The sequence below is a fragment of the Prorops nasuta genome, unplaced genomic scaffold (genome assembly GCF_024137725.1).
Source record: "Prorops nasuta isolate Cenicafe-Biocafe unplaced genomic scaffold, Cenicafe_Pnas_1.2 PNAS00001, whole genome shotgun sequence".
Lineage (NCBI taxonomy): Eukaryota > Metazoa > Arthropoda > Insecta > Hymenoptera > Bethylidae > Prorops > Prorops nasuta.
In genome coordinates, this window is record NW_027116798.1 from 10,405,508 (window position 1) to 10,424,472 (window position 18,965).

Sequence of the window (18,965 nt, forward strand, 5' to 3'; positions counted from 1 at the left end):
ATTAAATGTACAAGGTGTCCTATTGGTTTTCTAATACAATTATTACATGAGAACCTATTATTGTTGGAGATATTATTTCGCATGATTAGTTGCTTTATTCTATTTGCCATCTTTATTATTTACTGTATACCCTGTGTATTATATACAAGTTCTTCTACATTACAGTAACCGTAACTTTAAAATCGAGAAGGAACTGATTTCGAATTCTTCTTAACGCGAAATAAATTAAATTTCTAATTTCCTATACTGAAATGAATTAAATATTACTTACATTTAATAATATTTTAATTATTTCATGAAAATCTTTATGAAAAAAATGACTACTGCAGTGTTTGAACCCACGTTCTACGGTACAGAGGTCTGACGCCTTACCCACTACGCCACAAGGCTCCATTGGATAGTTAAAACTTTATCGTCTATATAATCTAAGCGATAATGCGTAAATATTTTATATGCTTTAATAATATATTATTTGGCAGTTAGGCTAAAAGAATTTGTTATTAATTGAATTATTTATAAATTCAATTTATTACTAATAGCTTGTTGGCTCTTTATATCGGAAATTTTTAATTTTCTGGGGAAGTCGTGTAGTGGGTGAGTGGACAGCGCATAAGAATGCTGATCCTGTTGTCACAGGTTCGATTCCCAGTGAAACTATCAGTTTTTTTTTAATGACAATTAATTAATTATCCGTCAAGTCATCAACCCTACATTACAAATCGTTGAACCTTATCCCATTTCTGCTTTTATTTGTACACAATTTAATAAATGTATAAAAGTAGATGAAGCCGTTGTATCTTGGGCATTTGCCTCAACGCTATTAATTTGTAAAGTTCAGATTAATTGACAGTTTCGTGATATAAAGTGATTAAAGTGATAGAAAGAGTGGAAATGTCTTCCAGTGAAAATAGCCCGGTATCAAAAAAGACTAGAATGTCTTCCAATCCGCAAAAGAGAAAAAGCAGCCACAAGAAGAAATTTCAATATCATTGGTATGATTAGAATCCATCTTGGATAAAGTGGGCAAAGCCGATACCTGATGACAGTAGTAAGTTTCACTGTTTAATTTGCGATAAAGTTTTAAATTGCGGTTATTCGGAAATTCAGAAACATGAGTCCTCCAGCATTCACGTGCAAAATGCTGTTCAATTTTCAAATCGGCATATTCCGCAAGGCTCCAGTAGCTCATCTAATTCCGCAGAATTTTCGACGGAAAAAGAATTTGATCTTCTTGAACGCGTTAAAATAGCGGAAATAAGATTGTCAACGTTTTTTGTAGAACATAATATCCCGTATATAGCAAGTTCCGCAATGGTTAATATGTTTAAACATATAGGCAAGGAACCAGAAGTACTACAAGCCATAACATTAGGACGTGTAAAATTATCAAAAATTATAACTAATGTGGTTTGTCGCGAAGAAACACTAAGTCTCACGGAAACGTTACAAAATACAAAATTCTCGGTATTTGTTGATGAGACTTCGGATTTAACGAATGAAAAATGGTTTTCAATAATGGTTCGGTATATTGAACCTGCGTCATTGCAAATTCAAACACGTCTATTGCAATTAATAAATCTTGACGCAAGAGATTGTTCTGCCGAAAAGTTATTTTCCGCGTTTAATAATGAAATGGTAAAAAAACAAATACCATTAAGCCAAATATTAGCAATAGCCTGTGACAATGCATCTGTTATGATCGGTAGAAATTCGTCTTTTCGAACGAAAATATTAGAAAAGAATGTAAATATAATAACGTTTCCATGCATATGTCATTTATCGTCACTCGTTGCTTGCGCTGCTTGTAAAGAGCTACCTTCATTCCCGGAAGAATTTGTGAAGAAAATTGTTAATTTCGTGAGCGGAAGCCCTAAACGGACGGCAATATTTCGGGAATTTCAAAGGTGTTTTGCAGGAAAAATAACAAATTTGTTGAAGCATGCCGAAACTCGATGGCTTACTCGCTATAAATGTATTGATCGTGTATTAGAATATTGGGATGTTCTAAATAACTTTCTATTAGAACAATCCTCAGAAAATAATATGCAATCCTATGAATTGCAGCAATGTATGCAGAACGCTGAAACTAAAGCGTATTTGTATTTTCTGCATTTTATTTTAAATAAGTTCAATACTTTTAATGCCGAGTTTCAAGCACGCGAATCAAAACTGCATTTATTGCAGCCAAAACCGGTTGAAATTTTAATTTTTATTTTAAGAAATTTCATGAAACCTGCATTATTGAAGTTTTGCATAGCTCAAGCAAATTTCTGTGATATTAATTTTTCCAAGGATATTAATATTATTCCGTTGGAAGATATAAACGTAGGATATGATTGTGAAGAATATCTGCAAGACCAAAAGAGTAAAGAAACGTTAACGCAAATGCAAGTTCATGATATTAAAAAAAATTGTTTAAAACGTTTAATAAAAGCTGCTGACGAAATTCGTAACCGTTTCCCAATACATGATGAGTTTTATAAAAATTTTACAGTTCTTGATAACGAGAACTCACTTTTTAACTCAGATAGAGAATCATCGGCTGCAGCATTATTAAAAATTGGCAATACATTTGGTATAAAAAATGACATAGAGCTAAAAAAAGAATGGTTTTCTTTATTTAACGATGAGTCAGCAGATCAGAAATATAAATGGTCTAGACTTTCCTTCGATGACATGTGGATAAAAATTTCGCAAACTAAATGTGAAAGGAAGGAAAAATATCCTTTCTTGAAATTACTATCGTGTATAGTACGGCCACTTCCACATTCGAATGCAGAAGCAGAACGGTGCTTTTCAATAATTCCTGATATCAAAACGAAAAAAAGAAATCGTATAAGTTCTGCTACTTTAAATGCAATTTGCGTCATTAAAAATTATTTGAAATGTACATATCATGATAGCATTACAATGCCAATAAGTAAAAAACACATAAAATTAACTGAAAAAGATAATTTATACGCAAGAAGTTACGTTGAAAATAAAGTAACTCTTACAATTCATAGATACATAAATGACGATGATGATATTGATGGTGATTTTGATGACGAAGTACTTTACGATAATTGAAGGAATGTCTGACGGATTCGACAATTATAAAATCGAGTGAAACTATGTCTGACGAATTCGACAATTATAAAATCAAGTGAAAAAATGTCTGACGGATTCGACAATTATAAAATCGAGTGAAACTATGTCTGACGGATTCGACAATTATAAAATCAAGTGAAAAAAAGTCTGACGGATTCGACAGTTCAAAGAAAAGACGTAAAATTGACCGAAAAAATACGTAAACCGCGAAAGGAGGGTTTTTTAGTGGGTAGGCGCTGTCAGAAGAACTATGTAGTTCGAACTTAATAAGTATATTAATTCGACACAAGCATGGAGATGGTGAGTCCCACACTATTTAGTATACGGCTAAAATATATATTCATTCCAGCAATTGAACTTACATTACCCAACTGTTGTATAACTTTTTGTGTAATGAAAGAACATAATAGGAAGAAATCAAGAGACACGGTAGTGTCTCGACGGCAAGTACATATAAAAGTAGATAATGACATGTCTATACCGCCGAGCACTACCGTTAACTTATACAGTAGGTTTGGCCGCCTCAATTTTCAAACCGATTTATTTCCGTGAATGATCCACTGTCATGATTTAAGTAAAGCTTTCCTTAAACTAGTTTGGAACAAGCTTTCATTTAAGACCATGAACATTAAAACGGTTCATGCAATCCAGAGATCTCATACTGAGTTAGCTATATATATATCGAAAATTGAGATTCTTCTCCTTCATAATCTTCTTCTTCTCCAGCCAGAGTGTATGTCTCGGGCTGAAGTTGGCTGTTTAACGTAGGTTTAGTGACGTCAGTAGACGTAAACGTAAATATAACAATCGTAAACAGTGTGTCTGTGTGTATCTCCTAGATATATGTTGTACTTCGTTTATTACGGTAAATCAGGTTAGGCTGCAAGATTGACAGTATTAACCTTAAAACAATTTGAACCTAATTATGAAATAAATAAAAGAAAAAACATGATTAGGCTGTTCTTATTTAAATTTGATGAGGTTATACTCATTAAAAGGATTTATAATTACATAAAAGAATCAAAAGATTAGATAAGTATAACAATGAATTTTATGATATAAAATGTAATATATATTCTGGTACTTTGTGTGATTTTATTGCAGATTAAATAGTGATGTGTTTATTATCTGACTGCTAAGGGTCGAGCTGTGTGGAGTGAGAGATTAAAATATCAAGAGACACGGTAGTGTCTCGACGGCAAGTACATAAAAGTAGAAAAAGTCGTGCCTATACCGCCGTCGAGGCACTACTCTCTTATACAGCTAGTTGAGGCGCCCCAATTTTCAAACCGATTTTTCTCCGCGAATAATCCATTGCCATTATTTAAGTAAAGCTTTTTTTAAAATGGTTTTGAAAAAGCTTTCATTTGCGCCTAAGAACATCAAAATCGGTTCACGCAATCCAGAGATCTGATACTCTGTTAGCTATATATATATATCGAAAATAAAATTTTCCTTCATAATCTTCTTCTTCTCCAGTCAGAATGTATGTATGTCTCGGGCTGAAGTTGGTCGCTAAGAAAAATGACGTCATTTTCACAACGCTTCCAACATAATATACTCAACGATCAAACTATATGGTTGTGAACTGTCAATTCGGCGACTATATTGAACTGTGTAAATTGTAATGTGAGGTTATTTTTATTTAATGCAATGAGGGTATTCATCGTGTTGCGATATTGCATCTGTTAATTTCTACAATCACAAATAATTCAATTAACAGTGACTGAAGGATTCGCGAAATAGATAAGTATAACAATATATGTTACAATACAGGATGTAATATACTTTGTGGTACTTTGTGGTATTTCTTTTTCAGATTAAATTAAGACAGAACATTTTCATATTCATTGATGAGGATAGAGCTGACTGGATTAAATAAGATTAATAGTTACAACTCTGTGCCAATGAGAAGCATACTTTCAACATTAATGTGCATCGGTCATTATCAGGAGGATATTAATTGAAAGAAACTGTTAAGGTAATCATATGCTAAACTTTCAGGTATTGAAATCATTAATCAAATGCATGTTTTGCTTTTTGTTTTCTTTAAACTGATATTGATTGTAACTATCCGATAGGTTATATCATATATATACGAACAAATATTTCAGATTAAATTATGGCAATGCTTATTTGAAAGATATGAAACATTCCAAAGAATCTTCATTTACGTAAAATACAAGTTAACCAGTATTTGGATTTGAACAAATTATACGATAGTAGATGTTTACAAAAGATGCGAAGACAACCAAATATTACAGAAGTTAGGTCAACAAGCAATAAAGAAAATGGAGATGGAGCAAAATCAAATACTGGTAAGTAACTGAGATGTTTCATGTTCCTTCAAATATTTATTTTCTTTGAAGATTAAGATTGTTAAATGATGAATGTGATTTCAGGCTTACTCATAGTGTTATCATTTAGTATTTTACAGTCACTGTGCAAGTGTATTATAGCAAATAGTAATACTTGTGCTTTGACTTAAATACATTTGGTATAATTGAATTAGAAAACCAAGGAAGAAGGTTCGCTCACATACTGACTATTGGAGCTGGATCAAAGATTGTGCTTTTCACTTCTGTATTCTGAGACTTGAAACAGGCAAAGATGAAAGCATAGAAAGATTGGCAAAGTAAGAATAAGCCAATATTAAGAAAATCGTCGTCCATTGCTCAGCCATAATTTAAGGATGAGATTCATTGGATGAAATTCTGTAAAATTGAGTTAATAGCTGCTGATTGTTTTCCTCTGTTACCTATGCTAGTACTTTAGGCCAAAGGCAGTATACTGGTCATTGGTATGGATGAAAAAATGCATGTTTATTCTCAATTGAAACTCAGTCTAAAAATTAGTTGTTTCGACTCCATTTTGCTGCACCAGAAATCCAACCAGTTTCAAGTGTGTAGAAATTTACGAAACGAAAATTTGAGGACTTTGGCACAGGAAATATTATAAGGACGACTCGCCAATGTATCTCCTATGTCACCTTTGTCAAGAGTTAGCAGCATAAACGTAACAATGATTGGCGCTAAAAATTTAAAAAACGGCGTATGCAAAACGACAATGCCAACTTTGATTATATGCTTCATTGTAGCTTATTTGAAGCTTTACGAATTGCTTGTCCAGTCTTGCCCCTGTATCACCTCAAGCAGCTGATGGAGTTATTGAAGTTTGGCAAAGTTAGATGTTGGTAAAATGTCAAATGTTGATAAAAAAAAATGTAAATTAATTAAAACATACATTTTAATTAATTATTTTTATATGTTGAAAGTATGTTTATTGATTATGAAAAATTTAATCAAACTTTTATTATGGTGAAACTGAAAACATTAAAAAAACTAGCCTGAGCATTAATTATGAAGTTCATTTATGCAAAATGCATTACAAATATCAATAAATTCAATGCGTTGATTGTGATATTTTTTAAATATTAATATACATATTTTTATTAGATAAGCGCTGCGTTTCAAAAAATGAGAAGGGTGTAAATTTTCTTTAAATTCTATAGAAATCAAAAGAATAATTTAATTTTTAAAATATATTACTCTTACAAAACGTTATGAAATCCCACAAAAAACAGACTTCGCCTGTAAAAAAAGGCGGCAAGTACATAAACCATCTAGCATAAATAATATAGTAAAATTATCTAATTAAAAAAAGTAGTGAAATCCAAATATTAGGCAAGTATATTTTTCACCTTAGCAAAAGTTAAATTTTCGAAAAAAAAAGGAACAAAAAGGTTACTTGCCGGGCCCGTAGGCCGTAATGTCCATGCACAGTGAGAAATAGAATCGTATGTGGTTCGGCTAACTTCACTCTGTATTTTAACATGAAATTTACTATACTACGCTATAGCTGAATCTCACACACGATTCAATTTGCCACTGTTCATGGACATTACGGGCCCGGCAAGTAACTGTGTTGTTCCTTTTTTTTTCAAAAATGTAACTTTTGCTAAGGTGAAAAAATATACTTGCCTAATATTTGGATTTCATCACTTTTTTTAATTGGATAATTATACTATATTATTTATGCTAGATGGTTTATGTACTTGCCGCCTTTTTTTACAGGCGAAGTCTGTTTTTTGTGGGATGTATGTTTCTGTAATACTCAGGGTGCGAAGAGGCATTTTTCCCTTAAAAAAAAAAAAAAAAAAAAAACACCGCAACAATTTTCAATTAAAAATTGTTTTCATGTTTCCAATAGGAAATATTTCATGGAACACGAAGAGAAATTCAACAAGCCTTATTCGCTGAGTATGGAGATTCAGAGAGACTTTTGATTCTCATGTGGTAAAATTCAATTTCAATAAACTTACCATTTCAGAGCATTTAGAGGGTATTTTTATTATTATTACTGACAATTATACCTGAAATAGCAAAAAAATCCAACCGGAAGCGGCTACGACACTCCACTTTCCCATAAAATCAGTTTGAAAATGGACAATTTTAGCCATTTCTAGACTTGATTTTGTAACATAGCTATGAAAGTCAAATTTTGGTTCCAACATGATTTGATGATCATTTATAGCATCTATTTGTTCATTCGGACATTTAACACCAGATTATGGCCGAAAAAAGAGCCAAGAAGCTTGACAAACGGAATTATTTGCCTCTCAATATAGAGATAAAGTCAGATTTTTAAAGCTCATAGTGTGAAACTCAATTTTAATAATCCTTTATTTTAAGTACATTCTGGAGCAATAATTATTTATTTATGAACAATTATACGTGAATTTGCAAAATTTTCAAGGCGGAAGTACCTCCTACACTAAAATTTTGCATAAAACAAGTTTGAAAGTGGTTAGTTTGAGCTATTTCTTGACATTGTAATATTAAGGGGCAATTTTATTTCCTGCCATTATTTTGGCATATTTTTTAGGAGATTTCATTCACTTATAGGTGTACCATACTAGAAAGTAGCAGAAGAAACATCCGAGCAGCCCCACATTTTCATTTATTAGGCTCTCATCATAGAAATTATGTCAGATGTTTGCATTTCATAGGAAATTGATGAATTTTGGACAATTTAGTGATATTTGCAAATCCAAATCGCCATCGGTACAGTGATGTTGCAAGAGAATGGTCGAGTTTTTACCTCATTTTTAACCATTTTTTCAAGTTAATCAATCTCATGTATTTTCGTATAATTTTTTATTTAATTAATATTTTAAATGTCACACTTCAGTGATCATTTTGTGCAATATAATAAGGGTTTTTTCTTTTAATTAGTGACACGGATAATATTATTTCTTTGTTAGTTTTATTTCATCTCATAATAATTTTTTATATACAACAATTTTTTACAATTTTGAGGATAATTGTTAAATTATAGTAACATTTAACAATTTTCATGTATTATAATTGTCAAAAAATAAATTTCTCTTACGAGCGCATTGAGCCGGCCGACACCCTTGGAAAAGGAGTTTCGCGCGGCTCGTTGGCTAAACTTAGGTGAAATAGAGAGCGAAAGAGAGGTCCGAGAAAAGTATATTCTTCCCTTTCGCACTCATACGCCAGCGGAACTAACCGAACATCAGCAACGAAAGCCGAGACATGCACGTACCCTTGTAGCTGTGTACGTGACCAGCGAGCGGCGACAGTAGCGGGGTTGGATCACCGATGCACCGTTGCACTGTGTGCGTGCTAGCTAGTGGCGGCGTGGTGGAGATACCGAATTCCCACAAGTTAACATTTCTGGGTATGTGTGCAATCGGTTTAGTAAAATTTGTGGTGTCCAAACGGGTGTGCGCACAATTGGGTATGTGCGCAAATAAATTTGTGTGCAAGTGGGGCGCTCCCAACTGTCATATATGTAAAAAGCCGTTTCTTCCAGATCAAATACGTGTTTGCGATAATGATCATTTAACTGGAAAATATAGGGGACCTGATCATAATAATTGTAATTTAAACTTTAAAGATTCACATGTAATACTAGTAATTTTTCATAATTTATTAGGTTATGATGCACATTTTATTTTCGGTACAATCGCTAACTTGTATGAAGATTCAGTACACTTGTTATCTGTACATAAGGAGAAGTATATTTCATTCACTAAATTCATCCGTAAATATAATATACAACTAAGGTTTATCGATTCTTTCAAATTTATGGCATCTAGTTTAGACAAACTGAGTTCATATTTAACGAGATCACAGTTAAAAAATTTAGAGTCAGAATTCTCATATTTAAACATAGAACAATTTACCTTCTGACAAGGAAAGGTATTTTTCCTTACGATTACATAGATAGTCTGAACCGTCTGGAAGAAACTGCTTTACCACCTCGTGAATTATTCCATAATAAACTAACTGGCAGTGATATCAGTATATAGGCATATAATCATGCTAAGGAGGTATGGGTCAAATTTCAAATACAAACACTTGGCGAGTACAGTGATCTCTATTTAAAAACTGATGTATTATTGCTAACAGACGTTTTCGAAAATTTTCGTGATAGCTGCATGCAAACTTATAATTTGGATCCTGCTCATTATTATACACTCCCAAGCTTCACTTGGGATGCAATGCTCAAACATACAGGAATAAGATTAGAACTTTTCACTGACGTAGAAATGCTGCTTTGCGTAGAACGGGGCATACGTGGTGGTTTAAGCCAATGTTCGCATCGCTATGAAAAGGCAAACACACACAATCGGTACATGCAAAACTACAATCCAGAGGAACCTTCTAAGTATTTAATGTACTACGATGTAAATAATTTGTATGGGTGGCCAATGTCTCAACCGCTACCTACTCATGGATTTCGCTGGATTGAAAATGTTAATAATTTGGATATCTCTAATATACCGATAGATTCACCCGAGGGTTATATTTTAGAGGTTGACTTAGAGTATCCAAGCATGCTTCACGATAAACATTCCGACCTTCCATTTTGTCCCGTACGTGATGTCCCATCGGGTACACGTCAGAAGAAGCTACTTGCAACTTTAGAAAATAAGGAACGCTATGTTATACACTATCGTGCTTTACAGCAATGTATGCGTAATGTTATTTTCTTAAAACACATTCATCGCGTTCTAGGATTTCAGCAGTCCACCTGGTTACGTAAATATATCGATCTGAACACTAGTTTGCGTGCAGCATCTAAAAATGAGTTTGAGAAAAATCTTTTCAAATTAATGAACAATGCGGTGTTCGGTAAGACTATGGAGAATATTAGAAATAGGGTTGATGTGAGACTCGTGAGTAGGTGGAAGGGAAGATATGGTGTTGAAGCAATGATTGCTAAGCCTAATTTTAACAGTCGCACTATATTCAGTGAAATTTTGGTTGCGATTGAATTATCAAAATTAGCAGCTAAATTCGGTAAGCCTATATACGTAGGTATGAGCATTCTTGATATTTCGAAAACATGTTTGTATGATTTTCATTACGATTATATTCTTCCTACGTTCGGTAGCAAATGTAAAGCGTTATATACCGATACGGATAGTCTAATATACAGCATTGAGTGTGATGATATTTACACTATTATGAGGGAGAATCTCGCGCTAGATTCGATACAAGCGATTATTCTCCCAACAATCAGTACAATTTACCTCTAGTGAATAAAAAAGTCCCTGGGCTGATGAAAGATGAGAATATGGGCAGATAATGACAGAGTTTATAGGACTGAAATCAAAAATGTACACATTTAAAGTAGAAAATAAAATTATCAAAAAAGCTAAAGGTATTAAGACTTACGTTGTTGCTAGAAACATAACCTTCGAGGACTATAAGGACTGTTTAATAAATTTTACTGTACAAGTCCGCAATCAAAAATTTAATTCGCTCCAAATTGCATAATGTTTATTCGATTGCACAACGGAAAGTAGCTCTCAACCCATATGATGATAAGCGTTATATCGTGCACGGAACTGTATCGACTCTACCATGGGGTTATTATAGAATAAATTAATTATATTTAAATTGAATAATTTTATTAATAAATAATGTTTTTACAAAATATTATCTTTATTTATCGATGAATTATGTGTATTATCGAATCCTAACCACTTTACAAAGACCTTATCACCCTTCTTACGTAATACCTTCTCCACTAGATAGACATTAGGATTAGCAGTTTTTAAAAGTTCATATTCGTAGAATCCTCCGTATATATCAGTACCACTAGAGTCTGTAAGTAAATATGTAACAGGATTTGTTTTCTGCACTTTTATAATTTCAAATATTTCAGTTGTCCAATTTGGTGTGTATCCCTTTGCGAATACATTCTTGTATTTACTGATTCGTACAAAATCACCTACTTTGAACTTGGCACGGCCAACAATCTTTATATTATTGTATACTGTAGTCAGGAGCATATTAGCATGATCTGGCGTCACATCAACTGGTCGCATTCCTATAGTACGATGTTTTCTTGCGTTGTAGTCCTCAACTAGTCGCTGCAGTATACCTCGCCTTTTATAATTTCCATTCAACGTAAATCGTTTCCACATTTCAGTCTTCGGCGTGTGATTCCAGCGCTCAACTATCGTGGCTTTGAATACGCTGTATGTTGAGTAATGATTTATTCTACGTTTTTTTATAAGCGATTTGAAATCACTATTATAAAACTCCTTACCATCATCTGTCTGCAAATTTTTGGGACATCTCCCACTTTTCAGAATCTTCGTAAATGCGGCTGTCACTTCCTTGCCAGTTTTGGTTTTTAGTGCTACTGCCCATCCAAATTTCGACAATGCATCAATAACTGTGAGAATATAGTAGTAAACTCCATCAGCATAATTCTTCGTATCAATCAGATCTGCTTGCCAGAGGTCATCGAAGCCTCGTATTATAACTCTTCTACGTTGAAAATTCCGTCTTGCAGATACAAGCAGTTCTTCGACCAATTTTTTCTTTTCTTCATTATCCATAACTCTTCAGGTATGTGTTGGGTTTACAAGGGTACATCGAGCACTGATGGTAGTAAAAGTTTCTTTTTCCTAATAAAACTCTTTGTCGAATTATTTCAAGAAGAATTCTCGTTATCATGTATCTCCCCATGAAAAATAGCCTTTTTTTTTTTAATTCTGCATTATCTTCATTATATGCTTCTTTGATTCAGCATCACCTTTAGCCTGATTCTCCATGAAAATTGATGCATATTTCTTTAAATCTGTATTATCTTCAGCATGTTTCTGCATGAAATTTCTCAATTTCACTTGAAAATCATTCAGCCTTAACTCGGTTTCATCCAGTCTTAACGCAATACTTCGTAAAATATCACTGTTTTCTTGCATTTCATTTTTAAGGTTCTCACGTACAGCATTCATATTATCCAGCAGAACACGCATATTCACAGCACATTTCTCATCAGTAGCATCAAATCCTAAATTTGAAATAATATTCCCCTTAGCATTAAATGCATTCATACGTTTATCACATTTTAATGTTTCATCTTCAGTTTTGCGGAAATATTTTCTCACATTACTGGTAGTGGAAATACCTCCAAATTTATTTATCGACATTGTGAAGTAACACAATCAACTGGGAAAATATGGAAAGTGTAATCTCTTTTATAGGATAATACGTTCTTCATGAAGCTCCTCAATTATTGATTGTATCTCATTATGATGATTCGTATGTCCTGCAGCAGATGATGCTATCAAAAGTCTCAAACGTTCAACTAATTCGTTCGGATCATTCCAATGTACATAGTTCACTGGTTTATCATTAACACACATATAACCGCTGCTTTTTACAATATTCTTTGGAGGAAATAATGGACTAATTATTTTCTTGCATTTATGACCCTTATTCCCACGAAGCTTTCCGTCGCTACTGTAATCTGCTCTATGTACATTAGTTTGAGAAAGAATATTCTTATATGTTTTTAAATCATCTTCAGTATAATCATGTGACTCTTTCATAAAGATCAATTCAAATATACCAATAGTACCCTGATAATACTCCTCATCTCAATAATAATAAAATCTCTACGATCTACTTTAAAAGCACATTTTCCAATCCTCATTTTGTTAAGACTACCATCTTGTTCAACTCCAAAATTATAATCATTTATTTCCTTATGTTTACTCATAAACATCTCTATATATTTACGTCCAATTGTTCCATATTCTGACAAAGAACTATTTAAATCTATTGTTCACAAACTGCATGTATTGTATTAAATAAGGAACTCTTACTAGACGTGTAGGAAATAAAATGGGATCTCTAATTACGAAATAAATTAGTACACTCTTAATTATCATACATTGAAGAAACAAACCGAATTAATCTTATCTTTTATTAATTACAGAACCTCGGCATAAAAAAACCTCGTTTTATCTGAGGAAAAAAGCCTTTTACAAATCTCTATCACTTACTTGACTATACAATATATCGATCTGCAGATCGGTCCGCTCGCCATGCTCACTCGCAACCCAATGCCTTCCTCTCGCACGCCCCTCCCCTGCCTCTCCTCGACGCCGATATATGACTATGGAGGGGGAACAGGCACAATGTCTCGCAAGCATACATACAAAATTTAAACCGCGCAGTTCAAACCAATTACACTAGGGACGGTCTAGGATAAGATTCGCCAACATCTATGTATCTTTGCAATGGCGATGAAGGAGTTTCTGCTTGCATTGGTGATGGTATTGCTAAATCATTAACATCCTTTTCCACTTTCACTCCCTCCTCTTCCTCCTCATCCCCATCCTCTTCCAGAGAAAGGTATAATGTTTCATTAGGTCGTGAATTTCTTTGCTCATCATCATCATCAGATGAAGGGGTTGGAGTTTTAATTCAAGAGTTGTATGCGAAATCTTTACGTTGTGGAGTCGAAGAGAGAGAAGTCCTTTTACGTTTCGATGGAATAATCAAAGAATTATCGCTTACAGTAGTCTTCTGTAGGGAACAACGACAAATGATCCATAATTTTTTTTTCAGCGCAGTCGCTTCTTATGTTTATATGAATATGGCGGAAAAAAATTTTAAGTTGGTAAGACTTCTTATTCAGATCTAAGGTTATTTCAAATAGTCAAAAGTAAATAATAAAGTGACAGCTTGGGACAGCAAATGAAAGAAGTAATTTTTAAAATTTTTTTTATAAGAGCAACCTACCTTCTTATATGAGGATGCTACAGTTCAAAGCTCGAGACAGATGTCGCATGTGCGCCAAGTCCAATATGGCTGTTGACCAATACATGCGCGTTGGGTGTGTTTATTCTTGTGTACATTTGTGTGTTTTGACAGAAGCCAGTACGAAGCTAGCTAACCTCTGCTGAAATTGATGAAACTATTTAAGTAATAATATATCAATTTAAATTTACAATGAATTGTTCAGTGAGTGGGTGTACAAATAAGACAAACTTTAAATTTCCTAAAAATATATAGTTAAAAGAAAAATGGTTAATAGCTATAAGAAGGCCATAATTTAAACCACATTCGAAGCATGGTTTATGCAAGAAGCACTTTAGAAAGGAAGATATTTTATTACAAAATATTACTATCAGTGAGTACATTCTAGAATATGAAATACAGCTGTAAAGTCTATAAACATCAATAGAAAATATTACAGCTTAATATATCTAAAATTTTATAGATAGTGAAGCAGAAAGAATTCATTTACGTAAAGAAGCCATTCCAGTATTTTTTCCATGGAAGATACAAGAATCAATTAAAATACAAGAATCCATTGAAGATAATGTACTAGATCCATGTACAATAGAAGAGTTAAATGAGACGTACGAAATCATTGAAGATGATGTACAAATATTACAAGAATCATCCGGTCAAATTGACTTAATTAATGTGGTTTACCTACCATTAAATATTGGCATGTACGAAGAAACAATAAGTACACCAGATGATTTAAATGAAAACAGTGTAATTGTAGATAGTGTAAATAATGCTGATAAAAATAATTCAACGATCAAAATTATTAATAAATGTTACAGTGATAAATGTGTTCAAACTACTAAGCAGTCACGTTATACCATTGAATCTTTCAAAGATGATGCAGAGGGAGTCTTGACATTTACAGGGCTAGAAAATTATAGTAAATTTATGACTGTTTTTTATAGTCTTGGTCCTAAAAAATATTTTATAAAGTACACGAGCAATGGATATATAGGAGACATCTCTCTGGAAAATCAGTTATTTTTAACTTTATGGAAGCTTCGTACAAGGTGCAACGATCGTGAATTAAGTCGACATTTTAATATTTCACAAATAGCTGTTGGAAATATTTTTCGAACATGGATTATTTTCATGGCAAAACAGTGGTCTAAAATTAATATTTGGCCAAGTAAAGAATTGATAAAATACTACATGCTTAAAAATTTTGTAAAAGACTTTCCAGCTACAAGAGTAATAATTGATGCTACAGAAATACCAATACAACGACCAAGAAATCCAAGAGAGCAACAAGCAGTTTTCAGTCATTATAAAAATGATACAACTTTAAAAACTGTTATTGGTAATTCACCTGGAGGTTTATTTACTTATCACAGTGCAGCTTAAGGAGGATCTACAAGTGATCGACAAGTAATTGAACGTAGTGGATTAAAAAGCAAGTGTGACCCTGGTGACATGATAATGGCAGATCGGGGATTCACTGTTCAAGATTTATTTGCCCCATTTGATGTTACAGTATTAACTCCACATTTTATAAAAGGTAAAGGATATTTACCACATGATGTACTCTTAAAAGACAGAAAATTATCAAAGTATAGAGTGCACGTTAAAAGAATTATAGGCTTACTAAAAACTTATAAGATTTTGTCAACAACATTACATCATAAATATGTACAAATGGCAACAGAAATAATTGGAGTTTGTGTAATGTTATGCAATTTCAAAAACTGCATAATGTAATTTATAAATTTTTACAAGTATGTATATTTGTACTCAATAAACTTTATTTTCAGTTTGTAATAAATATATATTATTAACATAAATTTTCTTTCATAACACATTAATATACATTTTATGTACTTTTTTTACTTAAATTAATAGTTAACGTGCAAAGTCACTATGTTTGCTATAATATAGCTTTGGTTTAAAAATATTGATCATAGTCTCTAAAAATATATTCGTTTAATATTGCATGCTTTAAATAGATATTATAAAAATTCGTTAATTTCTCTAACATATTTTTAATAAACATCTCATCTCTAGGTATTGATATTCGAACTAATTCTTTAAATGTATATACTATAAAATCACAGTATAACCTTCCAGTCACCATTAATTGTCCCTGTACTTGATAGTAGTAAGTATGATTTTCTTTTAATGCTAACTGATTAGACTTTGTTCTATATAAGTATGGCACAGTTGTTTCATTAATTTCCCACTCTCTACTTGTATATGGACACTTAACTTCAATAACTGTGATTTTACCCAGTAACCGATCTGGACTAGCTCCTATAAAAGGATAATCCTTCATAATAAATAATCCACATTCATCACAAGATAATATATTTTGTAAGCAATTGTTATTAAACTCTGTTATAGCTACATTTTCATAGATACGTCTATGGGAAGTAGCTTTAGAAGTAAATTCAGTAGGGTGTAAAATAGACTATGCTAGCTTTTCACCAGATTCTTTTGTCAATTGCTTACAACAATCATAAAATCTACTAACTGTTACTCTGTGCTTACGGTATTCATGCCATAAAGAACTGTTGCTTTGGTTGCAAGTTTCTAATTCTATTCGTTTCACATCATCTTCTGTAATATTGATTAGATACAATTTTTCTAACAGACTATTTTCCCAATTAAATTTTGAACATGTATGATCGGCTATGATTCCATATGGATTTGCTGGACTTGTGATCATTTTATTGCCATATTGGTATTCTCTCCACAATTAATCACTAAGTTTCTGAAATAATTTTGGTACCAAATGTCAAAATCTTTGTTTTCACTTTCATCAACATTAGACTTAATTATTTTTAATTTAGGTTTGCATAAATATTTGGCTTGCACTGGAGATTCATTATATGATTTTGCTGGTTGGAGGAATGTTTGTAAAGTCTGTGTTTTACTTTTGTTTATAATGATAGATTTTTTAAAAGCTAAATCATGTATTCCAAAAAGTATTACACAAACATGCTTACAGTGTGCAGATGTTGAATGGCCAGCAACACATTCACAACTAGCTTCCTGAACTTCACCATACAAATCAGTACTCATATTGACTTCGTATGTAACATGTTTTCTCATCTGAGAAGAACATTTCCCTTTGACATAATATAGCCCAGGTAGCAAGGTGCCGTCATTTTGGCGTAAAAAATTAGTCAGGTTTGTCCAAATGAAGTCTAATGACGAAAGAAAGACGTCATGTAAAATGACTAAAATATGACCATATTAATATGACGTCTGTTAGACCTAAATTTAACGTCTTTATTATATAATTTCAAAAAAGGGATGCCAGGTTAATTTGAATTTATTATAATATATATATATATTGTAACGTGGTGGAATCACGTTACAGAAATGTACACATTTTTTAGTTCTTCTCAGGTCTCCCTCTTAGTGCCTCCCGTCCCCTCGAGTATGCTTGTGAGTGAGTGAGTGAGGATAGATGAACCTTCCGTGTGATGGTAATGTAGTTACCCGCCTAAGGGATATTGTAATTGCCATCCACGGAAGGAGAGTAAATGTTTTTAGGAAATGGTATGATTGAGGATTGAGCGAATGTTTCTAGGGTGTAGTTTATTTAGAATTACATATTATATTCCCAATGGTAAATTTTATTAGTAGCTTATAAGACCGATTTCCCTGCTCCAACAAGAGCTTGAAAACTGTTGTCTCTCTATCCTTTTCTAGCCCATACCCGATCCACATAAGTCTATCTCCCTCGCACCCATTGTTCCGTCCGCGTATGTTTACGCGTCGCTCTATCCTTCCCCTTACCGCGCTTCGCGCCGCGAGCGCCTAGCAGCGTAGTCCCCAATTCCCCTTACCGCGCTTCGCGCCGCGAGCGCCTAGCAGCGAGTCCCGTCCCCTCTCCTTACCGCGCTGACGCCTCGCGCGCCTAGCTGCGTTCTCCCCTGCCCGCGCGACTACCGACCCATCGTCGCCGACCCCGCACCGCATCGCCCCGCTGCCAAACCACGGAGCCATGGTGTCGTCTGCTGCTAAGGACGATCACGCAGGATTCTCGCGCAGGAGCTAGCCAGCCGGCTATCATGCCAAGTATATGGGTGATTAGCCGGAACGGCGAGAAATATGGATCGTGGATCCATACCTAATTAATGATTGGTCCCTGGATCCCGATCATAACCATGACACCCCGGAATGAGGGGAATAATTGGGAGAACGGAGGAATATCCGTCAATTTGGACTACACCTTGTTCTACTCTTGGAGCATCAGTACGTGGATTTAATAGAGACCTGGGTCGTCGCTGTGAATATTGAAATACGCCGAATTTCAATATCGCAGGCCCCCGCCATCATTATTACGAAGTTTTTGTGGAGTTTTCCGTGGCGGACGTCTTGGGATCGCCGGATGTCATCGTCGGGGCTGCCGGAGAATTTTCCTCGCCCCATTCCCTTCCCCCTTTTGCTTTTCCCGTGCCGTCTTCTCGCCCGTCGCTTTCCCTGAGCTTTTCCCTAGTTTTCCCTTTAGTAGTGTTAATGAAATCATTGTGCGCGTATAATAAGTGTGCCAGGACATCGCGGGAGGCCTCTCCCCCCGAGATTTTTTAGTGATAAATAAAGATTGTGTCCTTGGATTTTGGCCGTGTAGTTATTAATTATTTTAACCCGGAATTCCTTTCCGCGCGTTACAATATATATATATAGTGTTTTGTTATACGTGCTAATTCATTTTTTTGTTTACATTATTCACAATATATAATAATAATCCACAAGAAATAATGTACTTAGCATTTAATTTTACTTGTCCTTCTA

General features: G+C 33.8%; 1 protein-coding gene across 1 annotated transcript; it reads left to right on the forward strand.

Annotated features, from left to right (window-relative positions):
• Positions 1 to 891: 891 nt before the first annotated feature.
• LOC136785999 (protein FAM200A-like) lies at positions 892 to 3,069 on the forward strand. The gene is made up of 2 exons (XM_066747414.1): positions 892 to 992; positions 1,047 to 3,069. Exons 1-2 carry the CDS (start codon positions 892 to 894, stop codon positions 3,067 to 3,069), a joined length of 2,124 nt encoding a protein of 707 aa, XP_066603511.1.
• Positions 3,070 to 18,965: the final 15,896 nt, after the last annotated feature.

Bases quoted from the DNA above. Each gene is read 5' to 3' on its own strand.
- LOC136785999 (XM_066747414.1), top strand. From the start codon at position 892: ATGTCTTCCAGTGAAAATAGCCCGGTATCAAAAAAGACTAGAATGTCT. The intron at 993-1,046 runs GTATGATTAGAA...ACCTGATGACAG, and splicing joins AAGAAATTTCAATATCATTG to TAGTAAGTTTCACTGTTTAA.